Raw genomic sequence first — 19,899 nt, forward strand, 5'->3', positions numbered from 1 at the left:
TCATTAATAACACAATTCTTCCTGACAATGCATCCTGAGCAGGAAAAATTCTGGGTCCTTGTCAGGAATAAACTCTTGACCCTGGTTATTAGACTAACCAGACCATCCCTACGCCCTTCACAGGTGTCCGGTCCCGGGCTGTGGCGGTCAGGGTCATGTGACAGGGAAGTATGCATCTCACCGCAGTGCATCAGGCTGCCCCCTAGCGGCCAAGCGGCAGAAGGACGGTTACATGAATGGCTCCCAGTTCACATGGAAGGCTGGGAAGACAGACGGCATGTCCTGTCCCACCCCGGGCTGTGACGGCTCGGGTCACGTCAGTGGGAGCTTCCTCACACATCGGAGGTGGGTCTGGGTCCTGCATCAATATTTGCTAATCCTCTCTTTCTCCCTTCCTTGAAGTAATCACTGATCTGACGGTATCTGTGAAAGCTAGTGGAGCCAATGCTTCACTCATCCAGTCAGGTTTTGTGTGTGTTTAAATAAAATATGCACTATTTGTATGTATGTCTAAAAATGTCTAATATTTCTAATATTTTCCCCAAGTTTGTCGGGCTGTCCTCGTGCCACCTCTGCCATGAAGAAAGCCAGACTGTCTGGACTGTCTGAAATGCTAACGATAAAACAGCGCACCAGCAACGGTAATGACTGCCAACGCTCACTCACACAATGGAGCCAATCAGGAGTATGTATGCGTAATGAGCTACTGAGTGAAATCCCAATCTGACATACAGAGCCAATCAGGAGTGTGTGTGTATGTGTAATGATCTACAGAGTCGAATCCCAATCTGATATAAAGAGTCAATCAGGAGTGTGCATGCGTAATGAGCTACTGAGTGAAATCCCAATCTGACATACAGAGCCAACCAGGAGTGTGTGTGTGTAATGATCTACTGAGTCGAATCCCAATCTGATATAAAGAGCCAATCAGGAGTGTGTATGCGTAATGAGCTTCTGAGTAGAATCCCAATCTGACATAAAGAGCCAAACAGGAGTCGGTACACGTAATGAGCTCCTGAGTAGAATCCAAATCTGACATAAAGAGCAAGTCAGGATTGGGTATGTGTAATTTTAATTTTAATTTTACATTTATTTAACTAGGCAAGTCAGTTAAGAACAAATTCTTATTTACAATGGCGGCCTAGGAACAGTGGGTTGACTGCCTTGTTCAGGGGCAGAACGACAGATTTTTACCTTATTAGCTCGGTGATTCGATCTAGCAACCTTTCGGTAACTGGCCAACGCTCTAACCACTAGGTAATGAGCCACTGAGTAGAATCCTAATCTGACATAAAGAACCAATCAGGAGTGTGTATGCGTAATGAGCTACTGAGTGGAACCCCAATCTGAATTAAAGGGTACAGGATTGCCATACAGCCTTTGAGCTAGCAAACTAGCCAGTGACAATTAGTGTATAAGAGACCATCCCTCTGCCTCTATCACACATCTCATTCACCCACCACTGACACATCATTAGAAATATATAGTTGGGCTCGGGGTGGGTGGCAGGTGTCTAATAATTGTTCACTGTATAATATTTTTAAGGAATCGAAAATGAGGAAGAAATTAAACAGCTGGATGAAGAAATCAAAGATTTAAGTGAATCAAATTCACAAGTGGAAGCAGATATGATCAAACTTAGAACACAGGTAAGTCAGTAGTACTATGCCATGTGTTTACTTGAAGATTTGACTCATTTCATGCTTACCTTTCAGTTTCTACCCATTGTGGCGCATCATTCTGCTATTGTCAGCACTCATATATTGGTAATGTGTACTACAATGAAGTGTGTATTTCATTGTTGTACAGCATACACCTAAATGAATCTACCCTCTGCTAAAAAGGTTACCAGAAAAGTTACTCCAGTTTAGAAAAAGATGTCCAATTTTCATACATGATCTACCATCATCGAGAGAAATTCCAGTATATCTCACATCTGGGAGAATGCAGTATAACAAAGTGGTGGATTCCTAATTACAAAGCACTATACCTCTGTGAGTGCCTTGTGAGTGCCTGCTTGGCAAACAGAGAGAGCATAGTCACTCACAGCCAATAAAGGAAGCACCCTGTCCCCACTAACAGGAACAGGAGCAGCAGCTTTCACAGCTTGTATGGAAGGGTTCCTTCCTAAAGAACTATTTGTGTGTGTGAGTTGCAGAAGCTACACATCAGTATCAAGGGAGTCTCAAACACTCCAGGAGAGGAAAGAGAGAAGCTTCACAATATTTATGTGCACCTACAGTTTGCCTTTTTGAGATTGCATGCACGTTTGATCTCATTTTGAAATACCGTCTGTTTTCCAACTTGTAGTACATCTTTGGAACTGAATTGTACTGTATGTGCATTGGAGGCGTATGGCATATTTGTTGGAATACACCCCACAGACTTTCAGTACATTTTAGTGAGTGTCAGCGTGTTGAATATCATGTGTCCATGCTTCATTGCTCTTCGCCTGTGTTGCTCTGTTGCGGGTACATCCATCTCTCCGTGTGATGATGTCATAGACATGGCTGCACGCCAGCCAATCAGCAGTGAGTTGTGACATGTCTGAGGTAGGCCGCTGCCCGTGTTATGTGAACTGTGAACTGCACCCTGTGTGCTCCACTGTAACAACCAGAGGTAAAGAAGCACTACCTTTACGGTAACCTTCTTCTTCTCTCACTCTCCCCCCATTCCCTAGATTACCACAATGGAGTCTAATCTGAAGTCAATAGAGGAAGAAAACAAGGTGATTGAACATCAAAATGAATCTCTCCTGCATGAGCTGGCCAGCCTCAGCCAGACACTGATTAACAGTTTAGCTAATATCCAGCTCCCTCATATGGTAAGGGAACACCAAGAATGGCAATCGGGCAAGTTCCTATAAGCAAACATACTGTAGCATATGAGTTGATTCATTTACATACTCATCTATGTACAGTATTTATCTATTCATTTCTGTGAAGCCCATATGGTTCCAGTGGTTGTGCATGCTGAGTTGAGCAGGGGCTTTCTGAGCCTAGATCAATGAAAAATAAGAGTATTCATCATTTTAGCCAAAGTGAATAGGGGAAGTATTATATGATGCGCGTGTTATGAATTATAGAGCGATTAGACCATCAGTTTCAAACAAAGGTGTTACCAGTTGACTTGGGCAGGAGCTCACCAGAGCTGAGTACCGGCACCTAAAGAGTTTTACTGCTTGAGTAAAGTACTGACATCTACCTGTTAACAGTGAAATGAAAACTTAAGTCTCTACCACTTTGGCTCTCGGTCTATAGCTATAGGCTACTATGTTTGTAAATTCAACAAACTTACTTGTGGATCTATCATGGATTTTCATAGTACAGTACATGCTATAATTGCAGGTCTGTATTTACTGTAGTGCTACATGTATTTGCATGTAAAAAACAGCTTTTCTCCATAAGCATCCATTAGATTATTTTCTTATAGTCTTCAGAAGAAAAGGAAAAAATAGCACTGGTCCAAAAACTATGAGTGTCAATCACAAATTAAAATCTTGGCATTTTTTTATTCTTAAAACTCTATCTCCTTATCTTAAAACGTGTAACTTTTGTGTGTGAACACAATGCGATATCATTCCAGAGGCTGTGATCATTCTGACTATGTTGTGAGCTGGATTCAGTTGCTGGCCCAATTCGCTATGTTTTCTTATGTTTTGCCTCTATTTATTTCACATATCAATTGTGTCAGATGTTCTGTTGGTGCTGTAGCTCAAAAACTACCACCTAGGGATTGTTTGAGAGAGTAACAGTAACTAGGTAGCAACTAACAGTAACTAACCTTTCCCCCATAGAAACCGCTGGCACACAAAGAGGCTTCCATTAGAAATAACAGCTGCTTACAGATGCATCAGAGAGTAAGACAATCATTCATCATATTCTTACTCTAACACTGCTTTTCTTTCTGTTCATCCTTCTCCTTGTTTCCTCATCAGGGCACTGTATGAAAGACTGGACCTCTGTTTTTCGCAATCATGTTACATAGCAAGATTTTGTCCTGTATTTTAAGCTTTATCCAGAAATGGGAATTAAACAAAAACAATTGTCTTTTTAACAATTGTCTGAGGATAGTGCTGGACCATCTGACAAGAAGAGGGTACAGTTTGATGAAAAACTGCAAAACACAGGGCCCTAATTATTGTGTCATCAAAACACAGGGCCCTAATGACAGAAACATCAAATCACAGGGCCCGAATTATAGTTTAATTAAAACACAGGGCCCTAACGATAGTGTCATTAAAACACAGGGCCCGAATTATAGTTTAATTAAAACACAGGGCCCTAACGATAGTATCATTAAAACACAGGGCCCAAATTATAGTTTAATTAAAACACAGGGCCCTAACGATAGTGTCATTAAAACACAGGGCCCGATTTATAGTTTAATTAAAACACAGGGCCCAAATTATAGTTTAATTAAAACACAGGGCCCGAATTATAGTTTAATTAAAACACAGGGCCCTAACGATAGTATCATTAAAACACAAGGCCCTAACGGTAGTATCATTAAAACACAAGGCCCTAATGATAGTATCATCAAAACATAGGGCCCTAATGATAGTATCATCAAAACACAAGGCCCTAACGATAGTATCATTAAACACAAGGCCCTAATGATAGTATCATTAAAAAAAACACAGGGCCATAATGATAGTATCATTAAAACACAAGGCCCTAACTATAGTATCATTAAAACACAGGGCCCTAATGATAATATCATCAAAACACAGGGCCATAATGATAGTATCACCAAAACACAGGCCTTAATGATAGTATCGTCAAAACACAGGGCCATAATGATAGTATCACCAAAACACAGGGCCATAATGATAGTATCACCAAAACACAGGGCCATAATGATAGTATCACCAAAACACAGGGCCATAATGATAGTATCACCAAAACACAGGGCCTTAATGATAGTATCATAAAAATACAGGGCCATAATGATACTATCATAAAAACACAGGGCCATAATGATACTATCATAAAAACACAGGGCCATAATGATACTATCATAAAAACACAGGGCCATAATGATACTATCATAACAACACAGGGCCATAATGATACTATCACCAAAACACAGGGCCTTAATGATAGTATCATAAAAACACAGGGCCATAATGATAGTATCATCAAAGGCACCATAATAGAGTCAGCAGATTTAGTCCTCTGTCTGGGTCAGAAACTCTCCCATTCATGTCCTCATGTCTTTCCCATGTCCATCTTTATTTCATAAATATGACCATTTATTTTCCCCAGTCTTCCTGATTCCCATCCAATCCTGAATGTTCCTTTATTAAAGTCTTTCTAACCTCAATGATCATCTATTTGAATGGCAAAATCTTGTTTTAGCCAAGTAAAAGTGCACTTGTTGGTTGCAAAGTGTATAACTTCCCAATGTGGACGTCACTGTATGACATCTTTCTCTGTGTTGATCATCTTTGTCTAAGACCACCACTTCTCAGCCTTTTCCCTGTGGTTAGACACCTTATTTTTAGAGCAATCAAATATGAAAAGGCACTTTCACGGGGCTAGCTTAGAGAATAGTTTGTTTCAAGTGGTTTTATTAACTCTGGTTTGATTTTTTGTTAAAACAGCTGTTTGTAAGTCTTCGCTCCTCAAAGGGTGATTTTAGAGAGTTATTTTCTGGCCTGTCTTCTGTTCTCTGTTCATCACTTCTTCTTCTTATGATCTCACCTTTCTGCTGTTGTTGAAATGTTCCGCAGGAGCCGATCAGCGATCAGAACTTTGATGCTTATGTGACCACTCTAACAGACATGTACACTAACCAGGAGCATTACCAGAGTCCAGAGAACAAAGCCCTGTTGGAAAACATCAAACAAGCAGTGCAAGGAATCCAAGCGTAACCCAGCCCGCTACCAAGCCCAGCAAATGACAGAGCATCTTCTCAAAGAGTGAAAGAAATCAACATTCGCAGGAAAGAACTAGAAGTGACATGATAGGATGATGCCTCATGGTTTGCTGCTGTAACATAGCAGACAGTGTTACATATTGATTTTCATTCTTAAAAAAAAAAAAATGTTATGCTTAGAAAAATTCATAATGGTTTTTCTTTTTGGTCTTGCTTTGAAGAAGAAAAAATAAATAAATGACAAAATAGTTTTTGAAAACATTCACCTTTTGTACGTTTTCATACTGTATGAGCTGACATAGTGTGATGTAATGTTTGAAACTGCTCGCGTATGCACATTGTTTGTGTATATTTCTGAACAGTAAGCTGTATAACATAAGACAGTGCTTGATGATGAAGCATTTTAGATGAAAAAGCTGCACTGGACAGTGAATTTTTTACTTTTTATTTAAATGGGGGAACTGCACGGAGGTAGCTACTTTTCAATGATGTTTTCCTCAATGGAAGACTTTGGGATCCTAAAGATGTTTGTTTTTTCTTGTTTGCAGATTGTTGAATAGCAAGACTTGGTTGCAAATTACTTTATTTTTAACAATGCTTGAAAAATTCTTTGTCCTCTTTTTTAAAGTTTGGTAGCTATAGGTGGGGGCATTTTTTATGTGTTGGAAATGAGTATGGAAAGAAACTGACTTGATGTTTGTATGAATGTAACAGTTTATTGTAAACATCATGACACGGAAACCCAATGGTGAAAATCCCATTATCTAGAAAGTACTATTCACTCTTGATATTTTGTGTTTGTAGATACCCATTGGTGATGTATAATGGCAATAGAGTACGCAGGACTTATTCTAGCATTTAGTAGTTAGTTCTGTTTCAAATTTCGAAACTTCTGTTGCTAGAATCGGGCAATGTCTCAGCAATATATATCTAAATCATATGTTTATAGAAATGGGATGCAATCTACAGGAAAAAAATATTTGGGTATATTTTCAATGACTTGTTTATAAACATAGGGGTGGAGGAACAAATTAATCTTTTTACTATATATAAAATAAAATGTTTTATATAAATCTTTTAAGTACAAAGAAAGTATTTAAAAAAGTTGGACATTCAGTTTTAAAGATGAAATGCTCTATGAGTTCCACTCTCTTTACAGACAATTTTGCACATAAGGGACACCTTCGTTTCCATGTTTTGATGTTTTTACAGAAACTAAAGCAGTACCTGAGAGCCTACCGGAGGGTGACAAAGGTTTTGTAAAGAGTATTTATACTAAAGTATGAGAGAGAGCGGGTCTTACAGGGTCATTGTCCCCACTTGCCAGTAGACTATTTGCACTTGTCTTAGAGATAGTATCCTAACATGCGGCGGAGTGCAATTTCCAGGTGTTCCTTTGAAACACGATTGGAGCAAATAACTGCTAAGAGCCACTAGGTGATGAATTAGTTCCACTGAAAGAGACTACAGGGATTTGAATCAGAAATTATGATTATAACCATACCACTAATACTGTATTATCAAATGGTCAAACAATGATGCTATTTCATTTTGGTATGTTATATGAATATTAAATCATCCCCAGCAGCACTTTATATCTAATCACTGTACAAATTAAATAGTCAATCAATTAAAGGTAAAAAAAAAATAAAGTAAAAAGAGGTTGTTTTCCCATTAGGCTTGGAGAGTGGGACATTCACTCTTCTAGTTGACTCTTCTGCTCTGAATGAGGTGATGCAGTTTCATGTCTGTATGCAGCCCCTCTTTATGTTGTGGTATTAGTTGTTAGCGACCATGTTCAGAATTGGCCTTCTTGAGAGCTAATGCAAAGGTGCTTGTCATTCACCTGATCTTGTCTATTGTACTTTTACATCCTCTTTTAGGGCTCCATCGTCAATGACTGCATACAGTATGCCTTTCTCCACAGCATCATGTCTGCAGCTTTTTAACAATATAGTAATGCTTTCAGTAGAGTAATACCTAGTATCAGTTTTTGAATTAATTCTCATTATCAGTACAATTGAAAGGGATTTAAAGCACAAACCGGCTGCTCATCTACCGTTAGTACATAATATCAAATTTGAGAAAAGTTATCTGTGACTATTTACATAGGGAACACAAAAGGTGTCACATATTAGAGTTTTCATATAAATGATTGTGAATTCATCAGAGTTTATTTATTATAACTTATTCATTTTGAGGTTGATTTAAGTAATCATGAACAAAAACAGGATTTTGTACAAACTCTTGTGCTCTCTGTGGAACTGAAGGTTAATTTATTTTTGTACTACACAGCATGGATTTGTTGACATTTTCATTTTGCTATAAGTGTGTGAGATCACAAGTTGCTGTGATATTTCATTTTTAAATTGTGAACTTTGTACAATTCTTGTCATGCTGGATGTTGACACATCTTACTCTGAATAAAGAAACATTGTGTTGCCACAGGCCTGTACATTTGATAGTCATCATTCTTGTTCATGCTCATTCAAAACCCACCATTCACGGAACACTAAACATTTTTTGTTCAGTGAACGGCTGCAATAATACCCATGTTTTTTTTTTTTCATTTCACAAAATAGTTACTGAATTTTACATTCCAGGACAATCCTCAGATGTTTTGCAATCAGAATCAAGCTTTCTTAGGATAACGCTTCATGCCATGTGGTAAATGTGGAGTTTAATTCAGACCGCTATGAAGTGGAGTGGGTGTTTTGTTCCAGGCATATACTTCCCCAGTGTAATACCACAGAAAAACCAGAGGATGGCAGCACATAGCACTGTATAACATCATGGTCCTGTGGAAATGTTCTTGCCTGTCTGTCTCGGACTGAAGTTAGAGGGAATCCCCCCAATTACCTATAATACAACACAAAATGTATCGAACATCAACCATCATATTCAGAACTACTATTATGAGCTGTAAATACATGGAAAGTAACACAATCATTTGGAGATAAGGGGATTATCAGGGATTATCAGACAAATCCTGAACTATTATAACATCCTTCCTAAACCATATAGCAATGCTTTCCAATGCTTTCCATATTTGGCTGAGAATGGGCCCATCAACTCATTGTCTGTCCGACATTCCACCCAGCGGGAGACATACTGGTAACATTTTACGGCATCATTACAGGGTAACTATGGTAATAAAATATTTATAGGTGCATTACAAGATCAGAAAATTACCTAATTCTTGTGAATAGCAATTTCTTGGAAACTCCAGAAACGTGAGTTAGTGTGGTATAACTGTACGATGTGTTTTTGAAGAGTACATTGATCAACTTTTAAACAGATGATGTATGAAGTATAATTTTATTAACCATACATTCCATTAGGCCTAAATCTACTTTGACATGGTTTCTTGATTGGCTTGCTCCCGAATCGAATATAACTTGTAACACTGCCCTACTTCTCTCTCTCTCTCTGCTTTGAGGGAGGGAGCGGGTCTAAGGCAGCTGAGTTCAGCTTTACAATAACTCTGCAGATGTAGTAGTTAGTCTGCGAGAGGGGTAGCTGGCGGTGTGCTCTCTGCGCTGCTGACTCCCTAGCAATGGCGCTGAGGACAAGCCAACTCTTCTCCCCTTTTCTAATCGCGGTAGGACTGATTTTGGTCGCCGTTGGCCCGCAGCCTGTCATTTCTTGTCCAAGCCGGTGTTTATGTTTTCGTACCACCGTGAGATGTATGCATTTAAATCTGGAAACCGTACCTGCTGTCGCTCCATCGACAACCATCCTGTAAGTAACGTTACATTGTATCTAAAGGGAAAGTTTGTAGGCTATGGAGGGAACGGAATGAACGCACGGATTGCTGGAGGACCATTTGCGATGACCATACGATCGCTTATGTTTGTATTTAAGCCAAATCATTTAAATTGTGTTAATGTATCAATTCTTACCATATTTAAACCACAGTTGAGAATGCAGTATCATAAGAGCTATCCTCTTCTGGAACAGATCGCCATTCTGGTTGCCAATATTCAAAGTTGCAATGATGGATTCTGCTATTTATTTTTCAAGTTTATCTTACATCTTTCATACAGATACCAAAATTCCAATAATCTACCATGCCTGATTTTTTAAAATTCAAACTTGTTGGTATATCTGAAAGGGGTAGGAGGTAAAAAAAAAAACATGGCAAATTAAAATCCATCCAAAGACCTAGTCATGATTCCTGCATTTTGACAGACCCTGTAACCAAAATATATGTTTTTACAGTTAACTTACCAAATATTCTGTCTGAAATGGGAATTATACATATGTGCTTGTTCCGGAAACTAGGACAAAGGCTTCAGACATCAGAGCATAGTTGGAGCCCCTTTTATTCTTCTTCTTCTTCATCTCCTTCTTCCTTCCTCCATTGGACGCTTCTGAATCTGTCAGTGTTGAGTGTTGTAAGGAGGAAGGCTTTGGAGGGGAAAGCATGTGTCAGTTGGCTCGCAGGACTTTGAAGTAAGCAGACACCTGTCTCTTTGCCCTGCTGGCCTGCGCTCAGTCTTGTCAGAACATGAATGCGACTGTCCCTGCCTTCCCATTGTTCCACTGTATATTGTGCACACACTGAACTCAAGCACTCTTTTGAAAGAACACCTGATTGTGGGGAATATGTATCTCCCTGGATATGAAGTCTTTCTGCATAGCAGATCACAGTAAGCTTTATTAAACAGACGTCTGGCTGGATTAACAGCTCCTTTGATGGAGAAAAGTGAGTGTGTGTGTTTGTGTCTGGGGGTAGAACCATGGTATGACACCAGTCCTGTGTCATACTTTCTGGTGGCTTTATGGACCCTTATGGAGGCTAGAAATACAACATTTTGTATTTCTCGCTATTAACTAATTTCAGCCACAGTCCCAGGACCAAAACACTGGCCCTTCCGACCTGGGTCAGCTGATGGCTGGCTGTGAGGGCTGGGGGCAGAGGTGACTGGCTGGGCATGTTGGAGACAGGAGGTATTGTATGTAGAGGTTCATTTGGAGAGATGCTGGCTGGCCAAGCCCTGACGGTCTGGGCGTTGCATTCCTTTTCCTGATATGGCAGTGTGCCCGTCTCTGATGTGAAAATTCCTCCTCATCAGCATTCCACAACCAGGTTCCTCAAAGCTGTGGGAATGTATTTTGTTATTGTTTGAAATCTCAATCTCTGTTTCCCCTTTCTCTGTCTCTCAATCTACCCATCTCTCTTTCTCTATATGTCTTCCCTTTTTTCTCTCTCCATCTCTAAGTTTCTCTCTTCTTCCACAGTATCCCCTTCTCTTTCTCTTACATTCTCTCTCTCTTTCACTCTCCCCCTCTTTCTCTTTCCCATTCTTTCTCTCTCCCTCTCTAAACTTATAAACCCTCCCTAGTTCTCTCCTGTGATGGATTTGATTAGGGGAACATTTTGGTTGGTTGGTGCAGGGAAGGCAGCTTTGTGCCAGATGCCTGTGTCTCTCCTGAGAGGCCCAGCTGGAGCTGGGGCTGGAGCTGGAGCTCAGACTGACCCCAGTTCTAATGTGGTGTGTGTGTCTAAATGCTCTGAGCCTAGTCATTCTACCCAGTGTGTGTAATGCATGCTTCTCTACTGATGTCAACCCCTGAAAGAACTCATTGGACCCTGGCCCAACCACTCCAGCTAAAAAACATACACACATATTTGTACATTAAATAAGAGAATCTCCTAAAGTAAGTGGCTGGTGTGAGATAAGTATCGTTGCATTCTAAACATCTCTCTTCCCTTTACTTCCTGAAGGGAACAGGGGGATACGGTACACCCAGGACCTGTGCTCGGTGCTCCCGTTGTTTTAACTTTCAGGGTTTTTCTTTTTTTCCTCCCACCATCGATGTTCCACATTTATTTTTCAGCTGTTGTCTCTGAGGACTCTGTTTGAGGCATAATAGTAAATGACGCTTCCTCTCTGTAACAACGTTGCTGCACTCCTGCTCTGGGATTTCCTAAGATGGAGGAATGATTACTTTCACATTGTCAGCTCTATTTTGCCATCAGTGCTCATGAATCCTCTCAGCCTGTACCGACACACAGGCCCACAGCTGTTGATGCTTATTGTTCCGCTTGCTAATGCTCTGTAAAGGCACATTTTAAGCAATAAAAGACACAAGTAGGGATGGGTGTCGTTAAGATTTGAATGGTATTACTACTCCTACCGATACTGCTTATCGATCCAGTACTTTAACGGTATTCTTATCGGTTCTTTTTGTTATTTTTTATGAAAACCCCCCGAAACAAATTAAGAACAGAATTAACATTGCTTTATTTTCTGAAATGTAAAGTAAATCAAATAAACAATTATTTACAGCAAAAGAAACAGCATTGTTTTGAACAAATCACTGTTAAAGACTCTAATGTTGTGATTATGTAAATGTAAACAAATGAAATAAACAATATTTTCCTGCAAAAGAAAAGACAGTGCAACACGGGTGGGTCAGCAGGTAGGCTGCAGAAGAAAAGACAGTGCAACACGGGTGGGGCCAGCAGGTAGGCTGCAGAAGAAAAGACAGTGCAACACTCACCTGCCTCCCTTTAAATCTGGGGTCCATTGCTGTGGCCTGATGCAGGAAGGCTTGAATGTCCTCATCCTGATAGCGCTCGGAGAGGTTCTCCCACACCTTCTCTTTGATGGTTGCCACAAACATATCTTCATGCTTCACAGTGAAGTGCTCTTCCAGTTTGTGGAGGATGGGTATGATCTGTCCACAGGTGGCATTCTTTTCACAGGACACACACACTGGATGTATGAGGATTCTCATGTGCTGGACAAACTCCTCAGCTTTATGGAAGTCCTCGTCCTTCAGATGTTCCAGGTTGTCCTTGGTCATTGCTTTTCATAGTCGTGGGTCCAAGGCTGCTGCTTGGATCTCTGGATACTGCTCCATGAATTTCTCTATCATTAGATAGAGTTCCATCATACTATATCCTAAAAATGAATACAATTCAATATATATGTATTTATTTCACCTTTATTTAACCAGGTAGGCCAAGTCTATATACAGTGTGTGCAAATGGCGTGAGGAGGTAGGCAATAAATAGGCCATAGTAGCGAGGTAATTACAATTTTAGCAGATTAACACTGGAGTCATAAATGAGCAGATGATGATGTGTAAGTAGTGATACTGGTGTGCAAAAGAGCAGAAAAGTAAATAAAAACAATATGGGGATGAGGTAGGTAGATTGGGTGGGCTATTTACAGATGGACTATGTACAGCTGCAGCGATCTGTTAGCTGCTCAGATAGCTGATGTTTAAAGTTGGTGAGGGAAATACAAGTCTCCAGCTTCAGCGATTTTTACAATTCGTTCCAGTCACTGGCAGCAGAGAATTGGAAGGAAAGGAGGCCAAAGGAGCTGTTGGCTTTGGGGATGACCAGTGAGATATACCTGCTGGAGCGCGTGTTACAGGTGGGTGTTGTTATCATGACCAGTGAGCTGATCACTGACAGACTGTTACCTAAAGCCCTTGGACTCCACTGTTGCAAAGGGGTGTAGGCCTTTCACTGTGAACTTGGTCACGGCTAGGTGTCACTCATTCACCCTCAGTCATTCTCCCATTAGCTGCCAGCGTGAAAGGGCTTTGGCTTGGACCAGCGGTATTAGAGGGAGGAGTGGGTTGGTTCATTGTGTCAAGAAGCAGTGCGGCTTGGCAGGGTCGTGTTTCGGAGGACGCATGGCTCTCAACCTTCGCCTCTCCCGAGTCCGTATGGGAGGGATGGGACAAAACTGTAACTATCAATTGGATATCACAAAATTGGAGAGAAAAGGAATAAAAAGTACAACAACAAAAAATACTAAAACTAAAGGTGGTATTGATATGCGACTCAACTTTTACAAGACTCCCAAGTGAAATCCTTAGAGCCCTACTGGGTAGATTTGGTCAGGCAGGCGACAGGGGTTTACCGTTTGTCTTTCAATCCCTACTTAGAATAGAATATGAATGACTATGTATATATGAATAGTGTGTAAATAGTATTTGTGTTGTCTCTTGGTGTCTTTCCAATATATGGCTCTTATTTTATTTATTTTATTATAATAAATGTTTAACAAAAATATAAATACCTGTACTTTGTCATGTATTTGTACGTAAAGTTTGTATATGAAAACTTTTTTAAAGATGCATACATTCAGTTTTTTGGACAAAAGAGGGAAGCTCTAGCTGCTGTTGCTAGCACACACACAGATGAAATACACAGCTGGAACTCAGATTAAGGTGATGACGTCCTAATAATTCAAAAGATTGTTAAAAAGAACAGGTGCTTTAATTGACATATGCTTACTTCGATTATGACCTTACGCTGATTAAGATAAGCAGAGTAAGGTGTTTACATGTCTAATGTCATACTCCGCCTACTGCCATAATCAGTTTCACGTTGAATTATTAGAGTGCATGAAACGTACTGATGGCCTACAGCAGGGGCCTGAATGAGTGAGTTAGAGAGCGGGACAGACAGTCAGGGAGAGAGAGAAAAGAGGAGCTCCATTGTGTGGAATTTGCTGCAGTCAGGCTTTGTGAGGCGTTTAGTCTCTGCAGCATTATGGAATGCAAAGCCAGAAATCCGCAACGCTTTGCTCATTTGCACAGGGAGATTGTGCCGAAGATAGTTGTTGAAAGGAACCCTACTGGCCTCTCTCTTCCTGTGGCTGTCCTATAGGGGGTGGAGAGGGGGGGGGGGGCAGCGTGGCTGCTGAATTCTAATGTTGTATTTTTGCAGCATTTCCCTAAAAAGAACATTGTCATAGCGTTATTAGTTACAGCATTGTTCCACTAAGGATGTCTCCTAAAAGTTAGATTCTCCCTGTGACTTGTTTAGGAGTTGTTATGCATGTACAGGAGAGGCTGTGTGTGCATAGTTGCAAATCAAGCATATCAATACTTTGCAGCCATGTTGTCAGTGAATGGTCTCATTGGAGGGAAATCTGGTGCTGAAGTGGATTGCTTTTTCATGCCCTCATAATGAACCTTTATAATGCTTGATAAGAACTTTGTGACTGTTGGTAAGATAGATTCCTGGATGAAGACATTAAAGGATGTCAGAGAAGAAGACACAATACCCTATACAGAAAAGTGAATGGGGAATCCCTTTATTTCAAAGGTCATCCCTGATTATGATCGCAGTCACGTCTCCTGTATCCTTCTGTGCTGCTACACTGCCTGTGAAAGCTTTCTCTATTGAATGTCTGAGAAGCAGTCCAGGCTGTTGTATTGGCAATGGCCCTCAGGTCCTGTCGGTGCTCTGTCCAACTCCTTCAGGCTCTGTGGGATTCTACACTGCAGGATACAGACAGAGACGTATTGAAGAAAAGCTCCAACCATGTTTGGAGATTGAGATGGCCTTGTTCTTCGAGGTGGGGAGACTGCCATGTTCTTGTTTAACAATGTATGAGTCATGCACGCCCAGAGAGAGTCCTTGGCTGTCCAAGTTGGGCATGTGTCAGAAAGCTAAACAATCCCCTGACTGAGGGAGTGAGAGAGAGAGAGAGAGAGAGAGAGATGTATGTGAGAGGTCTTTGGAGGTGGGGCAGAGAGAGAGACTTGGATTTTCTGCAAGGACATACAGTACCAGTCAAACGTTTGGACACACCTACTCATTCAAGAGTTTTTCTTTATTTGGACTATTTTCTACATTGTAGAATAATAGTGAATTAATCTAAACTATGAAATCACATGGAATAATTTAGAAACCAAAAAAGTGTTAAACACATCAAAATATATATTTATAATATAAATATTTTAGATTCTTCAAAGTAGCCACCCTTTGCCTTGATGACAGCTTTGCACACTCTTGGCATTCTCTCAACCAGCTTCACCTGGAATGCGTTTCCATCAGTCTTGAAGGAGTTCCCACATATGCTGAGCACTTGTTGGCTGCTTTTCCTTCACTCTGCGGTCCAACTCATCTCAAAACATCTCAATTGGGTTGAGGTCGGTGATTGTGGAGGCCAGGTCATCTGATGCAGCACTCCATCACTCACCTTCTTGGTCAAATAGCCCTTACACAGCCTGTTGAAAAACAAATGATAGTCCCACTAAGCACAAACCAGATGGGATGGCGTATCGCTGCATTATGCTGGGGTAGCCAGGCTGGTTAACTGTGCCTTGAATTCTAAATAAATCACATACAGTGTCACCAGCAAAGCACTCCCACACCATCACACCTCCTCCATGCTTCACGGTGGGAACCACACATGCGGAGATCATCCGTTCACCTACTCTGCGTCTCACAAAGACATGGCGGTTGGAACCAAAATCTCACATTTGGACTCATCAGACCAAATGACAGATTTCCAACTCGTCTAATGACCATTGCTTGTGTTTCTTGGCCCAAGCAATTATCTTCTTCTTATTGGTGTCCTTTAGTATTGGTTTCTTTGCAGAAATTCAACTTTGAAGGCCTTATTCCCGCAGTCTCCTCTGAAAAGATGATGTTGAGATTAGAGGTCGACCGATTATGATTTTTCAACGCCGATACGATACCTATTATTGGAGGACCAAAAAAAGCAGATACCGATTAATCGGACGATTTAAAAAATATATTTTTGACAATTACAACAATACTGAATGAACACTTATTTTAACTTAATATAATACATCAATAAAATCAATTTAGTCTCAAATAAAATGAAACATGTTCAATTTGGTTTAAATAATGCAAAAACAAAGTGTTGGAGAAGAGAGTAAAACACATCGACAACAGCCTCCCTCGAAGCAGCATTACCCATGCAGAGCAAGGGGAACAACCACTCCAAGTCTCAGAGCGAGTGATGTTTGAAACGCTATTCGCACGCACCCCGCTAACTAGCTAGCCATTTCAAAAGAGATCGGATGGAAGTTACACCAGCCTAATCTCCGAGGGAGTTGATAGGCTTGAAGTCATAAACAGTTGCTGTTAGAAAACAGCAAATTAGGCGAAAGTGCTGTTTGAATGAATGCTCACGAGGAAAGGAGCTTTAAAAATATTGATGACCTGCTGGTGCCTACCATCGCTCAGTCAGACTGCTCTATCAAATCATAGACTTAGTTATAACATGATAACACACAGAAATACAAGCCTTAGGTCATTAATATGGAACGTGCCCGTTTGGGGAAGGGCCGTGATCAGAGAGGCTCAGATGAATGGAACAGGTCTGAAACTGACTATCATCTCGAAAACAAAACGTTTATTCTTTCAGTGGAACCGTTCCGTATTTTATCTAACGGGTGGCATCCATAAGTCTAAATATTCCTGTTACATTGCACAACCTTCAATGTTATGCCATAAGTATGTACAATTCAGGCAAATTAGGCGGCCCAAACTGTTGCATATACACTGACTCTGCGTGCAATGAACGCAAGAGAAGTGACACAATTTCACCTGGTTAATATTGCCTGCTAACCTGGATTTAAAAATATATACTAAATACTATATACTGTGTGTTGATTTTAAGAAAGGCATTGATGTTTATGGTTAGGTACAGTCGTGCAATGATTGTGCTTTTTTCGCAAATGCGCTTTTGTTAAATCATCCCCCGTCTGGCGAAGTTGGCTGTCTTTGTTAGGAAGAAATAGTCTTCACAGAGTTCCCAACGAGCCAGGTTAGCAGGCAATATTAACTAAATATGCAGGTTTAAAAATATATACTTGTGTAATGATTTTAAGAAAGGCATTGATGTTTATGGTTAGGTACACATTGGAGCAACGACAGTCCTTTTTCGCGAATGAGCACCGCATTGATTATATGCAATGCAGGACACGCTGGATAAACTAGTAATATCATCAACCATGTGGAGTTAACTAGTGATTATGATTGATTGATTGTTTTTTATAAGATAAGTTTAATGCTAGCTAGCAACTTACCTTGGCTTCTTACTGCATTCGCGTAACAGGCAGTCTCCTTGTGGAGTGCAATGTAATCAGGTGGTTAGAGTGTTGGACTAGTTAACTGTAAGGTTGCAAGATTGAATCCCCGAGCTGACAAGGTAAAAATCTGTCATTCTGCCCATGAACAAGGCAGTTAACCCACCGTTCCTAGGCCGTCATTGAAAATAAGAATGTGTTCTTAACTGACTTGCCTAGTTAAATAAAGGATAAATAAAGGTGTAAAAAAAAAAAATTTTTTTTTAAATCACCCAAATCGGTGTCCAAAAATACTGATTTCCAATTGTTATGAAACCTTGAAATCGGCCCTAATTAATCAGCCATTCCGATTAATCGGTCGACCTCTAGTTGAGATGTGTCTGTTACATGAACTCTGTGATGCATTTATTTGGGCTGCAATTTCTGAGGCTGGTAACTCTAATGAACTTATCATTCAGCAGTGGTAACTCTAGGTCTTCCTTTCCTGTGATGGTCCTAATGAGAGCCAGTTTTATCATAGCACTTTTTGTGACTGCACTTGAAGAAACGTTGAAAGTTCTTGACATTTTCAGGATTGACTGACTTTCATGTCTTAAAGTAATGAATTCTCTTTGCTTATTTGAGCTGTTCTTGCCATAATATGGTCTATCGTCTGTATACCACCCGTACCTTGTCACAACACAACTGATTGGCTCAAACTCATAAATAGGAAATAAATTCCACAAATTAACTTTAAACAAGGCACACCTTAATTTAAATGCATTCCAGGTGACTACCTCATGAAGCTGGTTGAGAGAATGCCAAGATTGTGCAAAGCTGTCATCAAGGCAAAGGGTGGCTACTTTAAAAACTATTTTTGGTTACTACATGATTCCATGTGTCACGCCCTGGCCTTAGTTATCTTTGTTTTCTTTATTATTTTGGTTAGGCCAGGGTGTGACATGGGTGATTTATTGTGTTTCGTCGTGTCTAGGGGTTTATTAGATTAATGGGGTTGTGTTCAGTTTAGTTGTCTAGGTAAGTCTATGGTTGCCTTGAGTGGTTCTCAATCAGAGGCAGGGGTTTATCTTTGTCTCTGATTGGGAACCATATTTAGGTGGCCATATTCTTTGGGTATTTTGTGGGTGATTGTTTCCTGTCTTTGTGTTTTCTGCACCAGTTAGGACTGTTTCGGTTTTCACGTTTTCTTGTTTTGTAGTTGTGTTCATGTTTGAGTTTTCCTATTAAAACCATGGACACTTACCACGCCGCATATTGGTCCTCCGATCCTTCTCGCCTCTCTTCTTCAGACGAAGAGGAGGAAAACCGTGACAATATGTGTTATTTCATAGTTGTGATGTCTTCACTATTATTCTACAATTAAGAAAATAGGAAAAATAAGGAAAAACCCTGTAACGGCTGTCTTCCTCCTCCTCAGACGAGGAGGAGTAGTAAGGATCGGAGCAATGTGCAGCGTGGTACGTGTTCATGCTCTTTATTAAAACAGAGCAAACACTGAAACAAAACAATAAACGACACGTGAAACAACCAACCGAAACAGTTCCGTGCGGAACACACAGACACAGAAAATAAACACCCACGAAACACAAGTGGGAAAAGGCTACCTAAGTATGATTCTCAATCAGAGACAACTAACGACACCTGCCTCTGATTGAGAACCATACCAGGCCAAACACAACATAGAAAACAGAACATAGACAACGCACCCAGCTCACGCCCTGACCATACTAAAACAAAGACAAATCAAAGGAACTAAGGTCAGAACGTGATAAACCCTTGAATGACTAGGTGTCTCCAAACTTTACACTGGTTCTGTATACAGGATACAACCCTCCACAACATAACCTTCACTCCAAATCAAATCTCCAAACCTACAACCTGATTTTCAAAGGATTTTTACTACCAAAGATTCTTATTTCCAAGCTAACAAACAGAAACCTGAAAACACCATCCAACCTGGAACTGAGTGAGTAATGTTTAGTCTGAAGCTACTTTTAAAGCCATGAAGAAAAGTACATTACAATGATACATTTTACTTTATAAGGACGGAATGCTAAGTTGAGGCTTCCAAGCTTGCAAGAAAAGAACATATCTGACTGCAACTTCAATTAGCACTGAGGTGTGAGGTGAGAGGTATTAAAGCCCTTGAGCTCATCAATGGCAGGAGCATTTCACAGCCTACCCCACCAAATGCAG

General features: G+C 40.4%; 2 protein-coding genes across 3 annotated transcripts in view; both read left to right on the forward strand.

The window, feature by feature from the left end:
• Positions 1 to 8,329, forward strand: part of LOC115146352 (myelin transcription factor 1-like protein) — a 94,466-nt gene extending 86,137 nt beyond the window's left edge. Inside the window, exons 17-22 of the mRNA XM_065004273.1 lie at positions 124 to 345; positions 547 to 641; positions 1,546 to 1,649; positions 2,681 to 2,728; positions 3,797 to 3,859; positions 5,735 to 8,329. Of these exons, the coding sequence (XP_064860345.1) occupies positions 124 to 345; positions 547 to 641; positions 1,546 to 1,649; positions 2,681 to 2,728; positions 3,797 to 3,859; positions 5,735 to 5,875 (673 nt within the window). The 3' untranslated portion in view covers positions 5,876 to 8,329. The remainder of the gene's footprint in view (positions 1 to 123; positions 346 to 546; positions 642 to 1,545; positions 1,650 to 2,680; positions 2,729 to 3,796; positions 3,860 to 5,734) is intronic.
• A 995-nt stretch (positions 8,330 to 9,324) lies between these two features.
• The window catches only part of LOC115146348 (peroxidasin-like), a 92,989-nt gene continuing 82,414 nt past the window's right edge, over positions 9,325 to 19,899 (forward strand). For both annotated transcript variants that reach the window (XM_029688376.2, XM_065004272.1), the window contains exon 1: positions 9,325 to 9,621. In XM_029688376.2, coding sequence (XP_029544236.2) covers positions 9,437 to 9,621 — 185 coding nt within the window. In that variant the 5' untranslated portion in view covers positions 9,325 to 9,436. The remainder of the gene's footprint in view (positions 9,622 to 19,899) is intronic.

The sequence above is a fragment of the Oncorhynchus nerka genome, linkage group LG18 (assembly GCF_034236695.1).
Source record: "Oncorhynchus nerka isolate Pitt River linkage group LG18, Oner_Uvic_2.0, whole genome shotgun sequence".
Taxonomy (NCBI): domain Eukaryota; kingdom Metazoa; phylum Chordata; class Actinopteri; order Salmoniformes; family Salmonidae; genus Oncorhynchus; species Oncorhynchus nerka.